The sequence below is a fragment of the Bos mutus genome, chromosome X (assembly GCF_027580195.1).
Source record: "Bos mutus isolate GX-2022 chromosome X, NWIPB_WYAK_1.1, whole genome shotgun sequence".
Taxonomy (NCBI): domain Eukaryota; kingdom Metazoa; phylum Chordata; class Mammalia; order Artiodactyla; family Bovidae; genus Bos; species Bos mutus.
This window is the reverse complement of record NC_091646.1, coordinates 30771713-30794329: the sequence shown is the minus strand read 5'-3', so window position 1 is coordinate 30794329 and position 22617 is coordinate 30771713. Positions and strand designations below refer to the sequence as shown.

At 51.3% G+C, this 22617-nt stretch overlaps 1 protein-coding gene across 2 annotated transcripts; it reads right to left on the bottom strand.

Annotated features, from left to right (window-relative positions):
* Positions 1 to 11: 11 nt before the first annotated feature.
* CNGA2 (cyclic nucleotide gated channel subunit alpha 2) lies at positions 12 to 19736 on the bottom strand. Of its 2 annotated transcripts, none has more exons than XM_005889859.2 (7): positions 19248 to 19736; positions 8878 to 9013; positions 8552 to 8644; positions 7823 to 7993; positions 6674 to 6781; positions 5455 to 5561; positions 12 to 5107 (listed from the first exon to the last, which is right to left on the bottom strand). In XM_005889859.2, exons 2-7 carry the CDS (start codon positions 8985 to 8987, stop codon positions 3705 to 3707), a joined length of 1992 nt encoding a protein of 663 aa, XP_005889921.2. In that variant the 5' UTR covers positions 8988 to 9013; positions 19248 to 19736; the 3' UTR covers positions 12 to 3704. The 2 variants fall into 2 exon arrangements, with proteins under 2 accessions (XP_005889921.2, XP_070221567.1); XM_070365466.1 differs by lacking the exon at positions 19248 to 19736 and adding an exon at positions 10093 to 10215.
* Between the last annotated feature and the right edge of the window lie 2881 nt (positions 19737 to 22617).

Sequence of the window (22617 nt, the reverse complement as noted above, 5' to 3'; positions counted from 1 at the left end):
AGTCACTGGCAGTCTGGGTGCAAGGCGGTCTCACCTTGAAGGCTTTGAGTCTGTGAAAGCTCAGAGAAAGAGGAGCTGAGTCTTAGAAGAAAAGGCAGAAAAGACTGATCCAGAAAGAGGGAACAGCATGAGAAAAATCCTAGACACCTAAGAGAACATAGGCATTCAAGGCACCACACACACACACACACAAAAATAGGTGATTAAACTTGAGGAGGTCTAGGGAAAGGGAAGTGGGGAAGCAAGTGAGAGCTGAGAGCCCTGAAGTCTGCATCTCAAACTGGTGGGCTCCCTCTGTGACCCAGATGTGTCACTTGCTGTTCCCAGGGGAAAACCAGATCCAAAATGCAATGTTCACCTGGTTGATGTGGACTGGAAATCAGGCACCCGTTGGTGCTGGACTGAGGGTGAAATGCTGCAGATGTCTTGCAGAAACCAAGGTCATATTCTTCAGTGCAGTCATCCCCCTGCCTCTGGGCCCAGTGCCATCCTAGGGCTACAAAACTAACGTCTACTTCCAGTCTTAGCAGATTGTGGAAACTGATGGCCTTAGCACAGCCTTAGCCATGTGAATCTGGGCAAGCATCTGGCTGGGTCTCCAGGGATTCCAATTCCTAGTGGCCTAGCCTCTCTGGAAGTGAAGGGGAAAGCCTTTTCTTTCAGTCCTATACCCTAAGGGAGGGCAGTCAGAGAACACTGGCCCATCACAAATGCTGCCACCCTGTTGCTGCCACTCTTAGGGACCAGGGCCTAGGCATGGAACATGTTCCAGATCTCTGCAAGTAAGTCTTCTCCCGATTACCATTTACCACTGTAAGCTACAGAAGAGGTCAAGAAATTACATTAAATTTTAAAAGAAGTCTCGCTAAAAGAATTAATTCCAATAAAAATGAATGGTGACACCAAAATTCAGGCAACAAAAGAAAAAATAAACTGGACTACATCAAAACTAGAATTTTCTGTGCATCAAAGGACGTGATCAACAGAGTGAAAAGGCAACCCATGGAATGGAGGAAATTTGCAAATAATATAATTGATTTGGGTTAATTTCCATAATATATAAAGAATTGCTACAACTCAACAACAAAAGACATAATCCAATTAAAAATTGAGCAAAGAACTAAATTGACATTTCTCTACAAAAGAGATACAAATGGTCCAGTCAGCTGCATACAAAGAGATGCTCAACATCAATAATTACATCAGGGAAGTGAATCTCAAAACTACAAAGAGATACCAGCTCACACTTATTAAGATGGCTATTGTGTGGGGAAAAAAAAAGCAGAAAGCAACAAGTGCTGGTGAGGATGTGGAGAACTAGGACCCTTGTACACTGTTAGTGGGAATGGAAAATGGTGTAGTCATTGTGGAAAACAGTATGGCATTTCATACTGTTCAAAATTAAACATTGAATTGCTCCATGATGCAGCAATTCTACTTCTAGGTATACACTCCAAAAAAGTGACAGCAGGAACTGAAACAGACAATTGTAGACTCATGTGCACAGTAGCATTATCCGTAGTAACCAAATGATGAAAACAATGCAAGTATTCATTGATGGAGAAGTAGATAAATAAAATGCAGTGTATCCATACAATGGAATGTTATTCAGCCTTTAAAAAGGAAGAAAATTCTGACACTTTTTACAACACGATGAACTTTGAGAACATTATGCTAAGTGAGATAAGTCAGTCACAAAAGGACCTACGTTATATGATTCCATTATGTGACATATCTAGAGTCAAATTCATAGAGGTGAAAGGCAGGATGGTGATTGCCAGAGGGAGAATGAGGACAGGCTGCTTACTGGAGACCGTGTTTCAGTTTCACAGTTTGAACTGAGTTCTAGAGATTGGTTGCACAGCAACGTAAATATACTTAACAGTACCAGATTGTACACTGTAAAAACAAAGATAAATGTTAAAATCATGGATAAATTGTGTGTGTACTGAACCACTATTAATGGAGAGATAGAGAGAGATAACTGGTATACACAGAGACACCCAAGTCTGCAGCTAGATCTTCCTGTACACTAGTTAGCAATGTCCTTCAGGCTCTGGATCACCTAGTGGTACCCACTCAAGTATCTATGCCTTCAGGAGAGCCTTCCCAAATCCCCAGATGTAGCCTACATGACTGTAAAGACATGGTTGCTGGCAAATGCAAGCATAGGAGTTTGGATGTGCTCGCTTATCACCCCAGTGAATAAACTTCTCCGAACACCTCCTTTGTGCCAGGCATGTCTCCAAGGCTGCCAGCAGAGCAGTGAGAGAGGTTGTCTTGGCCCTGCCTGCAGAGAGCCCACAGTGGAAACCAGATGCATCAAAACAGACCCCACCGTGTGATAAAGAGCCAGGACTGAGACTCATGAGCAGCCTAGAGCAGCCTAGAGCCTAGACTCATGATTGCCTAATATGGGAGCTGATTCAGACAAGGGAACCTTCTCCCAAAATGTGGTACCTGAGCTGAATACAGAAGGACCAGTAGGGCTTAAAGTGAAAGTGGCTCAGTAGTGTCCGACTCTTTGCGACCCCATGGACCCCATGAACTGTCTCCAGGCCAGAGTACTGGAGTGGGTAGCTTTTCCCTTCTCCAGGGGATTTTCCCAACCCAGGGATTGAACCCAAGTCTCCCTCATTGCAGGCAGGTTCTTTTACCAGCTGAGCCAGAAGGGAAGCCCAAGAATACTGGAGTGGGTATCCTAGCCCTTCTCCAGGGGATCTTCCTGAGCCAGGAATCAAACCAGGGTCTCCTGCACTGCACGCAGATTCTTTACCAACTGAGCCATGAGGGAAGCCCTAGTAGGGCTTAAACAGGCAGCAAAAAACAGCAGAGGGGATTCCAGGCAGAGTCTTGGATAAGGGGAAGAGAGAAATAAGGGGGAAAGAGATGGGTTGGGAGGGAAGAAGGGAGAGAATCTTAATAGCAGAGTGGAGCAATCACCACAAAAAGTTCAGAGGAATTTATTAACTTGTAAGTGTCTCTACTGCAGATGTTAACTTGAAGAGTCATCCATCCACCATCAGCCTCAGGGCCTCCTGAGAAACACTCTGCATAGAGGGGTGATGGCCAGGCTCCTGCCCACCACCTTCTCCAGGTGCCTTGCCTGCTGGCCAACTGCTAGTTCCTCACTCCATGTCCTGGGATGGATTGGAGACCAGGAGCATCCTCCTCCCCCTGGTTCAGAAAAGACCACAGGGCTCCCACTCTGGGTTGGCAGACAGGCGGAGGAATCAGCACGGCAGGACTTGGAGTGAGCATCTCCTCCTTGCTCCCCTCCACACCTTTTGCCTGCCTTGGGAAAAGGACACTGGGACCAGTGCTGGGTGTCTGCAGCCAGTGTTCTAACTACATACTGCTGCAGGGAAATGGAAATATTCAGAACACATATTAGAAAAGAATCAAGTAGGAGGTAACTAGATGCAAAAGAGCCTGGAGAGATGCTCCTCTTTTCTTTCTTCCTCAAACTTAGACAGGCTGAAGCTTCTGGAAGCCGAGCTAAGCACAGTCTATGCCCTGCACAAGATTAGCTGTTAGTCGGACTTGGAGGAGGGCTTCTGGATGGTCGAGCCCTAAACCTTCCAGCAGAGAGGCTTCTGGGAGAATTCAAGGGGATGTGGTAATGCATATATATGTGGGGACCTACACAGCTCTTCCAGCCCTGGGGTCAAAGCCAAGGCTGGAGGGGCAATTGGGCCAAGCCATTATGGCTTCTCGGCAGGTGGCTCTGGGCTGTTCATCCCATCTGACAGGGAGTCATCCTCATTATTCTGCTTCATCTTCGTTTCCAAAACTGTGATGCGCTGCTTGAGCTTCTGCTGGGCTCCCGTGTACTCGGCCAGCAGGCGGGCAAAACGAGTGTACAAGGTGTCCATGTTGGTCTCCAGCTGTTCTAGCTTTTCCTGCACATCTACCTCCATGCTGGCTGCCACCTCATTCTCATCCAACAAGCCCTCCTTCATCAGAATCTCCCGGCCTCTCTCCTCCAAGACCCTCTTGGCATCAGGGTACTCAGTCACAGCTTCCATAAGATCATCCTTGGACAAGCAGAACAGATCTGAGTAGCCAAGACTGCGGATGTTGGCTGTGCGCCGATTGCCCATTTTGCTGCCCTTAATATTAAGGATACTGATCTCTCCAAAGCAACTCCCAGCCGAGAGCAGGGCATACTGAGTGACACCGTCATCAGCCACCACTGCCAATTTTCCCTCCTTGATTATGTACATCTCCTTCCCAATATCCCCCTTGCGGCAAATGTAGTCCCCAGGGCTAAAGACCTGAGGCCGGAGCTTTAATACCAGTTCCACCAGCAGGCCAGCCTCACAGTCCTGAAAGATGCGCACTTTCTTGAGTGTGGACAGGTGGACGTTGATGGCTATCTCAGCCCTGAGCTTTGCTGGCAGGTTTTTGAGGACTTCTCGCTCATCTACACTCTTCTTATTGGTCCACAAGTAGTCAAACCACCTAATGACCTTGGCTTCCATCTCCTTGCTGACCTTTCGGAACTGCATATAATGTTTGACGGCATCAATCTTGGCCTGGAACTCAGCCCGGGTGGCATTCATGTTGGAGATCATGGAGCCCACATTTCCCACGATGGTGGCAAAGATGAGGACACCAATCAGGAAGTCAAAGATGACAAACAGGTACTCCTCATCCTTTACAGGGGGTGGTGTCTCCCCAATGGTGGTGAGGGTCAGTGTAGACCAGTAAAGGCAATAGATGTACTCCCTAGACAGGTAGCCATACTCGGGGTCAGTGATGTTGGGGTAAACCCAGGTGTCTACCCCAAAGCCGATGGACTTGGAGATGGCATAGTAGATGCAGGCATTCCAGTGAATGATGACCAAGATGTAGAGGATCAGGTTGCTGATTCGGAAGATGTTGGGGTAGCTGGTGCGTGTCTCAGTGCGGTCAAAGAACTCAAACATGCGGGCAAAGTGTAGCAGGCGGTTGAAGCGCACCTCAGGGTTATGGATCCCCACAGCAAAATAGATCAGGTCTGTAGGGATGATGGAGGCCACATCCAGCTTAAACTGCATGGTGTGGATGTAGTTGTCCCGCAACTTCTTGGTGTCTTTCACCAGTAGCCCCTGCTCCAAGAAACCTAGTGGAGACACAAGCCAATGTATATCACCTCTGACTTCATACCTGTCCCTTCTAATAGACTAATGCTCAGGAAGGAGCATATGATCACTGAACCCTCCTTCCCAAGAAGGGTATAGGAGGCTCACACCGTATAGCTGGCCATAAGTATCCTAAGAGATCACCCCCAGATCCAAAACTCACTGAGCATGTAGGGAAGTTGAGATTCAAAGAGGGAAAGGCATCAGCCTGTGTCCCAGCTAGATAGTTGAGGCTAACACCATGCCAAGGGGATTTCCTGAGAATTTAGATTCAAGCCTTTGGACTCAGGGGTCATGCTCCTGCCTGTGCATCCCAGTTATCACTTACCTGTGCGCAGTCGGATGAAGAGGTCTGCGATGTAGACCACATCTGAGACGTAATCCAGCACCAGCCACACTATGTAGTAGCCTTTCTGCAGGTCACTGAAGCAGGCTCTGCAGGAAGACAGTGCTGAGCTTCACCCTCAAAGCCATCCAATGACTCCTGAAGTCCCCAAACTGATTGGCCACCACAAGCAGAGCTTGGGAAGGCCACCAGGGGCACTGATGAGTCACAGTCAGTCTGCTGCCCAGAAGACACGGATTCACAAGTAACTCCTACTCCAACCCTTATTATACATAGACTTTGCTCCTGAACATTACTTGTCTATCTGACCCACTGGACTGTGAGCTCCATGGAGACAGAGACTACCTCTTAGTATTACAACATAGCTGGTGCCCCATGTGCTAGCCCAGAGCACATCCTAGCCTAGGATTCAAGTGCTCAACAGAAGTGAGTTGAATGAAAAATGAGTCGTTGGAAGAATGCCCACAATACACAGCTGACTAGCCTCCATGTTTGGCTCTTCAACACACACCTACTGAGAACCCAACATGGAGCACTGGCCAACCCACCCGAGAGAGAGTGGTAGCTGGGCTTAGACTCGAGACAGTGGGAATGAAGAGAGGTTGGAGACTGCAGGAGAGTGTTAGGAGGAATTGAGTCTTGCTGCCTGGGTGGGTAAGGGCCATGGGAGAAGGCAAAGGAAGGGATAGAACCCAGGATGACTCAGTGAGTGTACAAGTCAAAAATAGGAGCAGTTAACTCTGACTACTTGGTTACACTTCGAATGAAACCCAGCCCCCTCCCTGGTGCACAAAGCCTGCAGCGCCGGCCTGCACCTGCCTCTCCAACACTTTACCTGCAGTCCTCCAGACCCTGTCTTATCACTCAGGTCTTAGCTAAGGCACCACCTCCTCAGAGAGGTTCACCCTGACTGCCTTTTCTCTAGTATCAGTAGCTCCCTGCCTCCAGTCCCTGAAGTTGGCTTGGGCACTGGTATATTCAGGTTCACTGTCAGTGTTCCCATAAGCCTGAGAGCTCCAGGAGTGCAGAGACCATGTGTGCCTTGTTCACACATGGTCCCCAGCCCTGAGCACTGAGCCTGGCACCCATTAGGTGCTCAGTTAAAGCTCTGGTGAATGAATGATTGAGGTAGGGTGAGTTCTGTGTCCACAGCTGGACCAGGTTGCTCGGGCCACCCCCTCCCAGACCACTTTCTGCTCACCTGGCCACCAATAGGCACCAGTTGTAGAGGACGGGCAAGGCAATGAGAAAAAGCCAGCGGTAGTACCAGTCCCCGGCTGGGTCCAAGACAAAGAGTTCAAACTTCTTCCTGAGGAGACACACAGAGACCAGGCTTGGGAACCAGCTCCCTGATGTGGCAGCACCCTGGCTCCCAGAGGCCAGAGGACCCTGAAAATGCAGTGCCTTGCAGGATGCCCAGGGTGACGCGTGGGTTTTCTTAGGGCCTCATTTATGAGGAAGCCACAGCCTGGCACTGGGCATCTAACTAAAGCTTGGTGGGTAAGAAACAGCCTTCTTCTGATTTTGACCCTACATGGACCCATTGACTCTTGGGCCCTCTGGAGGCCTCTTGCCGAGAGGGTGCATGAGGGAGAGTGCTGTCACTGAGGCAGGCCTCGGGCCCCAGGGAGGGACTTACACAGCATGGTGATGAGGGCTCAGGGCAGGTCCCCACATCCCTCCTGGGAAGAGAGAGGGCCTCTAAGTGACTGTGCTTCCTGCCCATCCCCGCTGTTTGGTCTGGCCTACAGCTCCCAAATTACTTTTCCAGATGCCAGGTCCTGCCTTGGCGGGAGCGCTTTTCCTTTACTGGTCAGAGGTGGGGAATGTCGGCCTGGCCAGACATCCCCCGTCGCCTACTCCTTCCTCAAAGAAGAGGCCCTCCAGACCTGCCTTCTCTGGCCTCCCCACTCACTCTGTCTTGCTCACTTGTTTCGGGGCCTCCTCCCCTGCACCAGCAGCCAGGCAGCCCCCAGCATGGCCTCTTCACACCCCCACTCTGCACTCACATGGGCGCTGGGGTTGACATGGGCTCCACAGCACTCTGTAGTTGCACCCTCCGTTGCAACCTTGGCTGAGTCCTCTTCCCACCCACATCCACGTGCCCTTGCCCCTTGCTTCCTGAGCAGCAGGAGAAGCTCTGTGAATCGGTGGTGAAGGTGAGAGGAGCCAGCAGGGGATCCCACAGCTGGTGGGCCACTGGCCATTAGAAAGACTTTGGGCACAGACCAAGGAACATTTTAGAGTTGAAAGCACAGCAGGCCTCCCTGGCTGTGGTCTAAGGAACCCCACCAAGCCCTCCCAACACATGCTTGGGGCCCTTCCCATCCCTCAGGCTGGATTGCTGTACTTGGTGCCCTTGCCCTCGCCGTCCTTGTCGCCTTTGCCGTCTCCTTGTTGTGTTGTCACGGTGTGGAGCTCAGGCCCCCGGAAACGCTCAAGGAATGAGTCAGGTCTAGGCTCCTCCTCACGGAAGTTCCTGTAAGCCCACTCTCTGAGGACCCCCACCAGGCGGGAAATCCTAGAGCAGAGAGAGGGAGCGTGAGGCATAAGAGACCTGTGCTTTGGAGAGAGGACCCATGCCCAAGACAGGGAATAGGGCTTGGGCATGACTCAGCCCAGCAGCCTGAAGAGGCTACTCTGGGAAGACTTCCTGTAGGAGGTGCCATTTCTGTCGATTCTGAAGAACAAACACGGGGTCTCTGGGGTAAAATGGAGATGGTGCTGAGAAGAAAGATTTTCTCCTACAAGTCAGGAGAAAGATTGCTTCAAGCTTTCTGATTTCTGCATGGAGCCTACAACTCTTGGCTGGAGACCTCAGAGCCCTCCACCTGAGCCCCTCTGCTGGGAAGACAGTCTCTTCCTGACACTGCCACAGGCAAGTCTGAAGAGAAACCTCCTCCGGCCCCTCCAAACTTGCTGACAGGAGCCTCCTCTAGAGAGAAAAGTTGAGCTAGGGCAGGGCTGACAGGGTTTCCTAGAGGTCTTGTTAGAAAGGCCCCTGGGGCCGAGAGGACCACATGATCTGACAGGCCCCATGGGAGGGAAGGGATAGTGGCAGGGCAGTGGTGAGACCCACCTGCGGAAGCCACCCCTCCTCTGCTGGGGGGCATCCATCTCTGCCAGTCGCTGTAGCTCTGAGGAGGTGTCATCGTCAGCAGCAGACTGTGGCCTGCAGAGGAAGGAGCAGAATTAACTGAAGGCTTTGTTTGTTTGTTTGTTTCTGTGCATGCTTCATCTCCTATCAGCCCTCCCCCTTCCTAGGAGATAACCTAGAAATCCCATGGTCCTTTTAGAGGCTGCACTTGAGCCAAGGATTGTTTACTCTGTGACAATGAGGCAGAGCTGGGAGGAAGTAGCAGGCTCAAGGCCATCTCTGAAATGATCCAGTGTCAACAGACTCACCGGCTGCTGGCCCTGTGGTCATCTTTGCCATTGGCCTTGATGGCAGGAGGGGCATGGTGGTTGTGGTTATTGGCTGGGGAGCTCTTCACGCCATTGGCTTTTTCTGTCATCCTCCATGTACAACCAGGACCCTCACCTGCCAGGGAGAAGCCCAAAGAAAGTTCACAGAAGACCCCAGTACCCACATAAGAACCTCAGGTGAGCACTGAGAACAACACCAGGGCCCAGTCGGCAAACCCCGACTCCCTGCAGTACTTCTATGGTGGTACAGGGCAAGATGCTGGTGCTATCCCCGCCCTGACAGGTTATTTAAAAGGCAAACTGTGCTAAACTGCAAGGTGTGTTTCTTTTTCTTTTACCGGAATTAATTCTCTGACTCGTGAACCAACCAAGCTGAAACAAAACAAGCAAAAACCTATTTCAGCCATCTTCCGGTGACCCTGTTTGCAGCTATCTGGCAGAGACTGAAGCCACTGAGCACCTCCAAACTAGTCACTGCCCCCGAATTCCTGCCCCATGAGAGGAGATATACCTCCTTGCCCAAAGAAGCTGCCACCTGCCTGCTCAGCTCTCTGGTTGTCCTCAGATGAGAGTCCTGCCTCCCACTGACTTCTTCACAAGGGGCGTGGACTCTGAGGGCCCTTCCTTTAAGCTTCAGTCACATTCTTTCAAGCACCCTGAAGCTGAGGAACAAACAGTGGGTGGGGCTGAGGGTGAGACGAGAGAAAGGAGAGCACCCATGGGCTCTATAAGAAGTGGTACAAGTGAATACTTTCTCCTTTGGGCTATGGGGAGCTTTGCAAGGGCTAAGCAGGAGGATGATAAGGACAGTGTTATATTAGAGAAAGAGCCTTCTGACTGCTAAGTGGAGGCTGGCCTGAAGGGAGCAGAGAGGTGGAGAGATGTGCAGTGGAGAAGTCTGAAGAAGATGGTACAGATGAAGCCCGAGAGAAGGAAGAAGCCACTGGGGGTGGAGATTGAGGGAGAACAAGTGGGTGAGGTCACACAGGAAGAACTCTGAAGAACCCCAACACTTAAGAATTGAACAGAGGAGGAGACAGCCACAAAACAGACCAAGAAGGAGCATCCTGAAAAGGAAAAGTCCGGAAGAGAGACCTGGTGTTCCACGTGTGTCTTACACGGGGTCAGGGAGGTGGGACAGCCCTTCCCCACTGAGGCTGCCCTGCCAGATTTGCTCAGAAAGGATGAGCATACCCCACGGATGACCGGTGGCCTCCAACTGCTGGAGCTTCTACTGGAGCCCAGCCTTCTCCAGCTTCGGAAGTGGTCCCCATGGTGACGGCAGGCACATCAAGCTCTGCAGTGAGTGGTAATAACAAGCAGCTTCAGAGCCTCTCACCCACTGCTCCCTGTGGGAACACGTCACCGGGATGCTAATGAGGGCGCCTGAGGGACAGGAACTGGCATCCCTGTGTCCTCATTTGGACCCGAGAGGTGGCCAACCATGGTGACAGAAAGTTCCAAGCAATGCAAACAAAGCTGGGGCCACCTGCACTAAGCAGGCTTTCAGGGCTGGCCTCCTGGAAGCCTGAAGCTGAAGTGGGGCTGGAACACAGGCTCAAGAGTGGTACTCAGTAGAGACCTGTTCAGTGGCTGAATGGCTGGGGTGGAGCAGTGGAAGTAATGGTCCTGTCCATGGCAGGGGTGTAGAGGACACTGGTGTGGGAGGCGGGACCCGAAGTACAGAGTGAGCTCTGCTTATAGGAAGAAGGCAGAGGAAGCCAAGGCCAGCCCAGGGAGGCTGCAAACTCCAGGCCAAGGACTCGGGATAGCTTCTTGCTGATAGAGAGCCAGCATCGGCCCTGTTTGCCAGCACTCGGACCCCTCCCATCCTTCCTGGTCATCTGGGATAGCAGTGGCCCTGAGCCCACAAGGGGAGCAGCCCTGGGGGCATATGACAAGTCATATACCCTCTGTGAGTTTCTGGCACCAAGACAGATTCCTCTCCCATGATCCCTGCTTCTTCTCTGCCAGAAACAGGCTCTTCCCTCAGTCTGGCTGCCACCCACACTGCCCTTCAAGAGAACTGCCCCTTGGGCCATTCACAGAGGGCACCTGGGCTGTCAGCTATCCATGGCCCACAGGTAGCCAGGCCAGTGCTTCTGGTCTACATGCTCGCTCCAGAAAGTTCATCTAGCCCCAGGCTTCAGTTATCATCACGTCCCCACCCAGGCATCTCTTCCAAGGTGCCCACCCATCTCTCCAGTCTCTGCCAGGCATCTTCTTTTTTGAGGTGCCTCAAACTCAACCTAGCTAAAACTCAACTTGACACCTTCACCTACAAAGTGGCTTCTCCTCTAATTTCCTCACCTCAGAATATGGCCTACCTTCTACCCAGTCACCCAAGCCAGAAACCTTCAGTCACCACCTCCAAGCAGTTTCCTTCTCAGTTGATTATCCCCTCTACAAAGTGTCAAAAAATCTTTCCATTCACTTCCCTCTGTCCCCAAGGCCCCAGCCTAGTCTCAGCCTTTCCAATCACCCTCCAGGCCTGGGGCAGCAGTCTCTGACCAGATCCGTGCTCAGTGGGGTCTGGACTGGAGGGGAGACGTGGACACCATCAGGGTTGTTGGCAGTTCAAGCTCTCAGAGGGGATGAGCACTCTCGTAGCATAAGAGCAGAGGAGGAGGCTGAGGGGAGAGTTCTGAGGAGATTATGGAGGACAGGCCCCAGGAGAGGGAGTCTCAGGAAGGGAGGAGCCTGAGATGAGAGCTGGAGCAGCCCTGTGTCAAATACTAGGGGCCTCACTGGCCACCTCGTCAAAAGCAGAGAGGGCATGTTTGCAGGGTTTCTGATTGAATGGTAGGAGGTGAGGAACAATAGATGGGGAATATAGCTAACTCTTTCTAGAAGCTTGAGGGAGAGAGAGTGGGAACTGGGACATGTAAATTTGTAAACTTTTTGTGTTGCTATTATTGTTACCATTGTACAGAAAGGACATAGAGAAGCAAATTAAAAGGTTTGAGGAGGGATTCAATAGACAGTGAAAATATCTGTGCTCATAACCCCAGTTGGCGCTACTGGTAAAGAACCTGCCTGCCAATGCTGGAGATGAAGAGAGGAGGGTTCGATCCCTGGGTCAGGAAGATCCCCTGGAGGAGGACATGGCAATCCAGTCAGTATTCTTGCCTGGAGAATCCCATGAGCAGAGGAGCCTAGAGGGCTACAGTCCATGGGGTCACAAAGAGTCAGACATGACTGAGTGACTTAACACACACATAACCACAGTTAGGGCTGGAGCTCATGAAAGATGGATAGAATGGGTGGGTCCAGGGAACAGAGGATGTGAAAGGTGACTTATGAAGAACAAGGAGCAGAGGGGCTGGATGAACGGGCCGGAAAGGGGAGGAGGTGACAAGCAAACATGTTAGATGCAGCTAGGGAAGAGTGAGAGACAGGTGAAGAGGCTCACTCATGCCAACCCCCAGCATTCTCAGTGAAACAGGAAGGGTTTCATCTTCAGAGGCATCAGGCAGCAGTAGATGCAGTGGCGAAACCAAGCAAGTGTTGCTCAGGGCTAAGCTGCATGAGGAAGACAGCAAATATAGTTGGTAAAGACAAGAGATGGACATTGAACGTAGATAGGAGGGAGGCTTTCAAACCAAGAATGCGTGTGTGCATGTTAGTCGTGTCCGAGTGTTTGAGACCCTGTGGACTATAGCCCACCAGGTTCCTCTGTCCATGGGATTCTCCAGGCAAGGATACTGGAATGGGTTGCCATTTCCTTCTCCAGGGGATTTTTCCAGCCCAGGGATCCAACCCTTGTCTCTTTATGTCTCCTGCAGGTTCTTTACCACCTGGGAAGCCCCAAACTAGGAGTAAGACACACTATTTCCACAAAAAAACCAACAGCAATCATGGTGCCCTTCTGGGCCTCTTTTCTCCTCATCCACAAGTTGAACATCCAGCCCAAGACCTTTACAGAAACACCAGCCTGGTCCCAAGAATCTCTCGGACGCTAGCTGAAAGCATTCTGAGGCCAATTCCTTCAGAGATGTTAAGACCAGGAGCAGAAGAAACAAGTTAGAAATACAGCGAAGGCTAGAGGCCAGAGCTACTACCTTCCAGTCTGTGGCTCATTCAGGTCTCACTGCTGCCCAGTGCCCTTTTATTCATTCATCCATCCCGTGCATATGGCCAAGACACCTGCTGTGCACCAGGCCTCCAAGCGGCTGGGGTGAGAAAGATGACTCTGCAGAGTCTCTGACCTCAGTATTTCTCCCAGAAAAACAGGGAAAGCCATGAATACAGTTCATCCTCAGAGTCAGTTCTCTGTCCACATCTACTGTGTTTCTCAGCAGCATTCGGCACAGTTTAGACACTCTCTCCTTGAAATAACGGGTTCCATGCTCCCGATTCTCCTCCTGCCTCACTGGCCACTTCTTCTTTGTGCCCTCTGATGAAGCCTCCTCCTCTTTCTTAGTTCTAAACTTTGGAGTGTCCTGAACTCAGTGTTTGAGTAGATGCCTTATCTTTTCTTTCTTCATCATGTCTTCATCTAGTCTTCTGGCTTTAAACATGTCTGTATACTGATGACTTGCAAATTTCAACACCTATCCAGCCTCTCTCCTGGACTCCAGTTTATCTCCCTGACATTACCATGTGAATAGACATCACAGGCTGAATATGTCCAAAACCAAATAGTTGATCTTTCCCCTCAAAACCTTATCCTCCAATACGCATCTGCATCTCAATAAAGGTGATGCAGTTCTCCCAAGTCAAAAACTGACAAGGATCTACTGTATAGCACAGGGAACTTTACTCAATACTCTTACATCCTATATGAGAAAAGAATCTGAAAAAGAATGAATATATGTTATATGTGTAACTGGTATTGCTATATACCTGAAACTAACACAACATTGTAAATCAACTATACTGCAATAAAAATGTTTTAAAATACCTTAGAGTCATCATTCCCTCCTCCCTTTCTTTCACACCTTCTGCCGCTGTTGCTGCTAAGTTACTTCAGTCATGTCTGACTCTTTGTGACCCCATGGACTATAGCCCACCACGCTTCTCTGCCCATGGGATTTCCCAGGAAACAATACTGGAGTGGGTTGCCATGCCCTCCTCCAGGGAATCTTCCAGACCCAGGGATTGAACTGGCATCGCCTGCATTGGCAGATGGGTTCTTTACACTAGCACCACATGGGAAGCCCCTTCATACCCTCATACCTATGTGATTCATCTGGTCATATGCAATTCATGTTGTCTCTACCTTCCCTTCCAAAGACTTCCCTGGAGGCTCAGATGATAAAGCGTCTGCCTACAATGCGGGAGACCTGGGTTCGATCCCTGAGTCGGTAAGATCCTCTGGAGAAGGAAATGGCAACCCACTCCAGTACTCTTGCCTGGAAAATCCCATGGATGGAAGAGCCTGGTAGGCTACAGTTCCTGGGGTTGCAAAGAGTCGGACACGACTGAGTGACTTCACCTCACCTCACCTCACCTTCCAAACTTCCGACCACTTCTCACTGTCTCCACCATTAACACTTTAGTCCAAGCTACCATCTTTTCTCAGTGCCTGGTACACGGTAGGTGCTCAATGAATATTTGCACTTTCCCTGTCCATTACTCCATCTCTCTACTTCTATTAGTCAGATTAGACCTCTGCTATATCAATTTGTTGATTTTAAAGGAGTATATGACAGTTCTGCTTCTGAAGAAGATGGAGTAACAGGGGTCAGATATACCCTCCAGAATGAAATTCACAATGTGTTGCAACCACTTAAAGTTTACCAGGTATACAAATAATTTCTCCAAGATAAAGATGAAACTACCAACCAAAATAAACCCAGAACTGACACAAATACAAAATTACTAGACAGGGGTATTAAAATAGTTAATATAACTGTATTCCATATGTTCAAAAAGTTACATAAGGGTATAGAATATATGAAAAGACCCAAATAAAACTTCTAAATATGAAAACTATAAACTATGAGATAAAAAATATACTAGATGAAATCAACAAGAGATCAGCTATTTCACAAGAAGATATCCATGAACTTGCAGACAACACAATAAAACTATTCAAAGGGAAGCACAGAGGGGGAAAAAAAATCAGAAAAAGAAAGAGCGAAGCATCAGCAAATTGTGGGAAAGTTTCAAGTGGATTTAATAGAGATGTAGTTGAAGTTCCCAAAGGAGGGAGAGGTAGAAAGTGTATTTAAAGACATAATGGCCAAAATTTTTCCAAATCTTATTTTTTTAAAAAAACTACAAATCCACAGACATAAGAAGCTCAATGATACCCAAGAGCAAAAAGCATGAAGAAAACTACACCAAGGCACATTGTAATCAAATTGCCCAAATCCACTGATAATGGGGAAACCTGAGAAGCAGCCAGGGAAGTAAAACACATTATTCACAGTCACAGAAGTAAGGATGGCATCCACTGCCCGGTACTAAAGATAAGGATAACAGCAGAACCTCTTTGAAGAGCTTCAGGCTTTCCTTCCATCTGCCAGTTGGACATTAGTCTCTGGTTGCCCTTGGACAAGGACAGCTTACTTTGTCCCAAATCATACTCAGTGCATCACCACTGTCGGCCTTTAAATGTTTGTGACTGACTGAGCCTTCAAGCCTTCAGCTTCTGGCCTTCAGTGTGGCTTGGCACTCAAACTTCTCCCCTAAGAGTATGTCCATGCCCATTCTCCCCATGCACCACTTCGCCAAGTTCTCAAAGTCCTGGGATGAAGTCCAAGTCCAGACTATGCCACCCCTCTTGCCAGTACCCACTGGAGAGGTACAAGCACTGCCTGAGGACAGACATCAGTGTCTGCTTGTGATGCTCTGCATCCCTACACAGCACGGGGGCTGGCTCGGGGAAACACTCCATACATAACAGTGGAGGGAAGAAAGGAAGGCAGGCAGGGAGTTGGGGAGGGAGACGCACAGGCTAAATCTTGGTACGGTTCTGAGGAATCTTAGAAAACAGAGCTCAGAAGAGGGAGCTAACTGTTGGTGGGTGACACTGGTTTCAGTGGGTCTTCCCAAAAGGCTGATAAAACCCTACAGGTGACCAGGTTTCTCAGCTTCTTTTATAATTCAGGCCATTCTGGCCTCAGATTCAAGATAATACCAGCCAAAATGTTTACACTGTGACTGAGAAGGGAACTCTTCCATGACAGACAGCCCAGAGAAGCAGATGCTAAGTCCCAGCCAGAAACTAGTGCCCCAGATAGTCAATTCTAGCCAATGCAGTAGGAAAAATCCTGAACAGCAGGCAGAGAACAGTGCCAAGGGGAGGGTCATGTGCATCACGGGTGGCTGGGAGGTGGGCAGGCAGGCAGACATTGACAAGGAGAAACAAGAGGAAGTTAGAAGAGGGGTGGGGTGTAGGGAGCAACTTCTTGTTCAGGAAGCAGCTACCATGAGCTACTAGCACTTGACCTAAGTTGACTTCTTTAATTCTCACAGCAATCTGACAAAGCTAATCTTATTACTATCCCCATTTTACAGATTCACACCTAAGCAGCATGGCTCCAAAAGCATGCTTAACCTCAGGGCCAGCCTGGAAGGGACTTGGGCCTTAGTACTAGGAGGAGACTTATTCAGCACTGCAGTGGGCACAGCAGTGACCCTGTGCCCCAGGTCTGGAGGGACAGTTAGAAGGGGTTCAGCTATGGATAGGCAGCCCCAAGCTGAGGATAGAGCAAGGGCTTGGCGCTCACTGGGCAGGCATGGGTCCTTGGTGCCAATTTGCCTCTGGCTATCAGAAGCCACCCTGCGGTCAGGCTCCAGGCTAGCACCTCCATGGAAAAGATGCTTGACAACTATCTGCTAAATGAATGAAATCTCCGGGGGGACACACAGAAAACAGGGCTCTGCCCAGCTGGTCTGGCAGAACACCAGGTTGGGTCACTCCTTCGACAAGGGACTGGAGCCTCTAGTGTGGACACCATCACATCAGAAACTTTCCAAACTTGGACTGCTTTTGCCACCTGAGGCTTTATTTCTTTATAAATCAATGTGAGACTGGGGCAGTATATCTGACACCAGTCATAGTCATCCCCTACCCCGCAGGATACACTGGACCCTAGAGATAGCAGCACATGCCCCTAGCCCGTGTTGTCCTCACTGAGAAGCCCTTCCTGAGCTCTACACCCCCAGGTGCCCACAGGCCAGCTCTATCTCCTAGAGGCAGTCACTGGACTGCCTCAGTGTGTCCCAGACTGACATGACTCTCTGACCTCAGCCCCAGCCCCAGTGCCTTATCTTGAGAAAGGTACATCTCTCCCTATCTGTGCTCAATCTACAAACCTAGGTAGGAGTCATTCTTGACATTTCCTCCCCATCCTCAAATGCTATTGGTTCTACTGCTGAAATTTCTCTCCAGTACCTTCTTCTGTGTCTATCCTGCCTGCTGCTGCCCTAGGCCTGGCCTCAACCCTGTCATAGTCTTCTGACTCATTGCTTCTTTGCCTTCATATTCCCAGCATGTTCTCTCCTCTACCTTCCATACCCCAGGGTGAGTTCAGTAAGTCCACACCCAGATCTATGTATCACTCCTGCTTTTAAAACCCATGGACAGATGCCCTCACCAAAGAAATAAACTTCATCAGGGCAGGGACTTGTCTGTTTTGTTTCATCACTAAGTCTCAGAGCCTAGCCCCATGGCAAGCACATACATATTCTGGATGTGTGAATGAATGAATGAATTCCCTAAACTTGCTCTGCACATTCCCAATCCACGCCTTGTTTTGTGTTCACTTTTCCCCACTTTATTTGCATCATAGACTTATCATGTCCTGATCATGATTTCCATGCTTCTTTTCTGTCCCTGGTGAGATGATCACATCCATGTGAGTAGCAACCAGGAGTGCCTTATTCCCTACTGCGTCCCAGGGCCAAGGAGAGTGTCAGGTACTCACTGAATGGATTGAAAGATCATCTACATTAAAAATACAAACTCTGTATTTGGACATTAAAACCCCTTCCTGATCTGACCAGAGCCATCTTTGAAGCTTCATCTCCTGTAAAACCATCTCATGTTGAAGCCTGTTGGTAGAGGGAGGTGGCCAGGGCAAGTACTGGCAGTTCTGAGGCCAAGGACCACCAGGCTCACACCATGTCAGCCACAGCTGGGACTCAATTCCATGCGCAATGTGTACAGCACAAGCACTCAGGGACCCTCCCTCTGGAGAAGTCAGCCACCATTTGACAAGTGATACTAAAAGTTCTGTGCATGCTCCACCAGCAGCAGGGCCCAGACACTGGCAAGAGATAGACCGAGCTGGCTGCCCATGCTAGCTGCCTCCTATGACCACAGTCTGACAGGGATGGAGCAGACGCTGGCTGGTCTGACTCAAGGGGACATGCAGGGCAAGCTCAGCTGGAGGGCCGAAATGGGGAGCCTATCCCTGCCCCAGGCCTGCAGGCTGGTTCTGGAATCTTCCCTCAGGCAGAAGCTGTAATGGGCTTCACTGTAGAAATATCTACCAAAATGGCAGTGGGGCTGCCTCCCAAAGCCTGAGAGACCCACAACAGGTGCCCTTCTTCAAGAATCTCCTGAGGAGGGTGGGGTGCAACTCAAAGAGCCGAAAGCAAAGGCTGCAGTCCCAGCAGAGTTTATGGGAGAAGCGTCACATGTACATTGCCCTGCTCTACATCCATTACTCCTCACATGCAGGGAGCCAGGGAGCTCCCAGGGGTGAGGTCCCCATGCTCTGACCTCGGATGCCCATAAATGCCCTGGGCAGGCTGGCAGTGGAAGCCGATGCAGCAGGTGAGGCCCACAGACTCCCCACTTTCTCTCACCCCACCCCTTCTGACCAGGTGCATGCTTGGCCCCTATGTTGTCCCCTAGAAGGTGGCAGCGGAGAAGGCAGTGGCACCCCACTCCAGTACTCTTGCCTGGAAAATCCCATGGATGGAGGAGCCTGGTAGGCTGCAGTCCATGGGGTCGCTAAAAGTCGGATATGACTGAGTGACTTCACTTTCACTTTTCACTTTCATGCTTTGGAGAAGGAAATGGCAACCCACTCCCGTGTTCTTGCCTGGAGAATCCCAGGGACGGGGGAGCCTGGTGGGCTGCCATCTATGGGGTCGCACAGAGTCGGACACAACTGAAGTGACTTAGCAGCAACAGCAGGAGGAGGTGGCAGGGAGGGTGGTTAGAGCACAGGCTTGGAGAAGGCCTAGCCTCACACGTACTTAGTGCCTCCATACCCCTAAAGCCCCCAGGGTTTCATTCATGCACTTGGACAAGGAACAAAGTCCCCCCACACAGCCACTTTCTCTCAGCTCCCAGGACAAACCAGGCACACAAGGGCCCATGTCAAGTCCAGCTCCAGAACCGACGCACATAGGGCTCCAAACCTGACCCTAAGGAGGCCACCGACCTTTCCTCACCAGTCAGACGGATTCCGAGGCAGGGTGTCCCTTGGCCACAGGCTATAGGTCTGTCCAAGAAGCTTCCAGTCAGAGACGAACCCTCGGGGGCTCATCAGCACCAAGGGACAGTAGAGACCTCCCAAAGCTCCTGTCCCCAGACCAGGGGGATCCCCGAATCCCCACGCAGCTTCTCAGCCTCTCAGTCAAAGAGCTGCCCGCCCTGCCTGAGGCCAGCAGGGGAGGCCGGCAGTGACTCAGAGGAGCCCATGCCTACAGCTGAGGCGAGGTCGAGGCCTCGGCCCAGGGCAGCACTTGCCCGCTGGAGAAACAGTTCTGCCCACTGGCTGGATGTCTGACCCTCTCACTGTGGGGCCTGCACACCCCAGCCTGCCAGTAGGTGAGGGCTGGATACTAGGCTGCCTGGCGGTGGAAGCTGCTCGTCTGCCCAGACTCAGGAGCCAGCCCCTCCCAAGCTCCCTGGGGAGCCCTCCCTTACATGGAACTCATACCGCTCAGGACTTTGTGTCTAGGGACCCAGAGTCACCAGCTCACCACCCCCATGCACCTGCCTCCTGGCCTTGTTCACAGTCCCAGCCCACCTACCTGGCCAGAGGGCAAGCCAAGTGGAAACTTGGGAGAGACAAGAGGTACTTGGGGCAGGGCAGGGTTGAGGGGAATCCATTCCTTCCCCTCCAGGGCTCCCTGGACTTGGTGTCCAAGAGGGGCCAGGGTTGGGGAAGCAATAGTGGGTGAGAGCCCTTGGGTGGTGACTCAAGAGGCCCAGATTTCTGGCTGCTGCCAGGTACACAGAGCCCCTCCACACACCCTCCCACCCCACGTGCCGCCTCTCCCAGCTGCTGAGACAAAGAACCTGGAATATGTTGAGTTCCAGCTTCTGGAAGGGCTGGAGGGGGGTTGAGGGCCAGCCCAATGGAGCAAGTGTATAGCTTTCCCCACCTGCACACACTCAGTAAACAATCCACCCACGAATACAAGAGACGTAGGAGACGCGGGTTCTATCCCTGGGTTGGGGAGATTCCCTGGAGAAGGAAATGGCAACCCACTCCAGTATTATGGCCTGGAGAGTTCCACGGACAGGGGAGCCTGGCGAGCTCCAGTCCATGAGGTCTCAAAGAGTCGAACACCACTGAGTACACAGGAAAGGGGCTCATAGCTGGGGGGCCCAGCCCCTCTCTGAGGGCTGCCTGGGATGGCTTGCACGGCTCCTCTGCACAGAGCCCAGGGCATGCACAGGGACACATGTCTGCACATGACAGTCAGAGTCTGCTGGGGTGCACACCAAGCCAATCATGGGACTTACCTCTATGCAGGCACTTGATGGGGCAGAGGTTGTGGGGAGGACAAGGGGCTTTGTTAGCTGCACATGCCATGTTTTTTACCTATTTCTGGAGGACGTAGTGAAGCAGGACCCTTGTGATCTAATACCTTAAAGACACAGCATGCTGGCTCAAAGTGAGAGTGCTAGGGGTAGTAAAGGTCCGAATGGACTGACTTTCCTACGGGTTTTCCACAGAAAAGCAGGCCCATGTGAACAAGGTGAGGCCAGCCCTCCCTTCGGGAGGCCATTTGGCAGAATTATTCCCTGGAGACCCTGGTCAGAGACCACCCCGCCAGCCCCTTCACTTCTGCTGGGTGCCAGGTGAGGAAGGCAATGGAAGGTTGCCCTGCCCCTCCAGCAGCTCCTGATTCAGAGGGGAAATGGCCATGGCCACCAAGCCTGGGCCACTCGTGGGAAGTAACACAGCAGAGCGCTAAACAACCTGCTGCAGAGGAGCACCCACCCACCCCAACTATCAACGCGTCCATCTCCTCCGCACTGGCCCAGCTTGTCCATGAGGAAGTTCAAGGTGGAAAAGGGTTGGGCACCTGCTGGAGTGCTTTGGCGAGGCTAGGGCAGCTTGACAGGGAAATATCAGCAAGGGGACAGATGTTCCAGGTAGACTAGGGCTGGAGGGCCAGGCAGACCACGCCAGCCCCCACAATAGGACCCCCGTGGAGTCCTGAAGAGGAGGCCAGCCTGGAGTGGACATGGTGCAGGCAGGCAGGGCCCAGATCAGTGAGCAGTCACTGCAAAGGCTGGAGGGGCAGCCACCTGGCCCGGGAGGCGTTTCTCCAGGGGCCGCCCCACTGTTTGTTTGCATCGTAGCTAAATTGCTCCCAAGGGTGAACCTTTGTTTCACAACATATTTTCAACCAGACTTTTTCTGCAAACATGTCTGTGTCTGCTCGCACACATGCACACCGTGTCCCAGAGGGCAGGCCCAGCCCCGCCCTGCAGTACCAGCCAGCCTCTGAGTGTGGCCATAGCCTGATTGGAGCAGAAGCAAGGAGCATCTTCAGGAGCGGTGGAGGCGGGGAGGGGTGGCTTCCTGGTCCTCCCTGGGCCTTGTGGCCGGGCACTGCCTCGTCCCCATTCTGCAGGGCTTTTCCTCTGGCACCCCAGTCCCACCCCTCTGCTCTGGGACCAGAGAGGGAATCTTCCAATGGTTTCTTTGCCAAATGCTCTTATCTCTGCTCTCAGCAGAGCCCAAGCTCCAGTGGTGATGTGCATGGGATGGCATGGTGCTAACAGGAGACCCACACTCTACTCTCAGAAGTACCGCAAGCCCCCGAGTGTCAAGAGAGGAGGAATTCCCCCTCACTGTATGGGGCCAATGAGGGACAAAGAGGGGGTGAGGCGGAGTCAGAGCAGGCTCCAGGACTCAATTTTCTTCCCTTCACCCTCCCTCCTCACTTACACACACACACTCTCTCTCTCTCTCTCTCTCACACACACACACACACACACACATGCCATCATGTTTATTTTATATCTAGTGACTAGCACACTCTCTCACCTTTAGAAATGGAGAAGCCTTGACCGACTTGGGGGCTGGGATAAGCTCTGTTGAGCCACTAAAGCCAATAATAATGTAATGATCCAGGTCCTTGCCCGTGGAGAAATGTGTATTTAACCCTTGGTCCCAGAGAAAGGGCAACAGTTCTTTTGATGGCCTCCTGGCCCCAGCACATTGGCCCTGAGGCCAGGCCTGAAGCAGTGACACTCCTGCCCTCTTAGGCCAAGTCCCAGTATCCTACTCAGCACCCTGTCCTCTATGAGAACATTTCAGAGCTGTGGACACAGAGAAGGGTTCAAAGTCCCTCTATGTGATCTTGCATCCAGCCTCCAGAGCCGAGTTGGGGCTGGTCCCCGAGCGATCTGTTGGAGGCAGGCCAAGCCCTAGACCTTAGATGGGTTCAGGAGAACCCATCTTAGACCCATCCCTGTCTCAGATGACCCCAGGGCCATGTTTCCCTTCTTTGGGCCTCACTTTCTTCCTGAGCAAATGGAAAAGTTTGTGGTCCTATCCAGGAGAT

Bases quoted from the DNA above. Each gene is read 5' to 3' on its own strand.
- CNGA2 (XM_005889859.2), bottom strand. From the start codon at position 8,987: ATGACAGAAAAAGCCAATGGCGTGAAGAGCTCCCCAGCCAATAACCAC. The intron at 8,645-8,877 runs GTGAGTCTGTTG...CTTCCTCTGCAG, and splicing joins GACCACAGGGCCAGCAGCCG to GCCACAGTCTGCTGCTGACG. The intron at 7,994-8,551 runs GTGGGTCTCACC...TCTCTGCTCTAG, and splicing joins AGGAGGGGTGGCTTCCGCAG to GATTTCCCGCCTGGTGGGGG.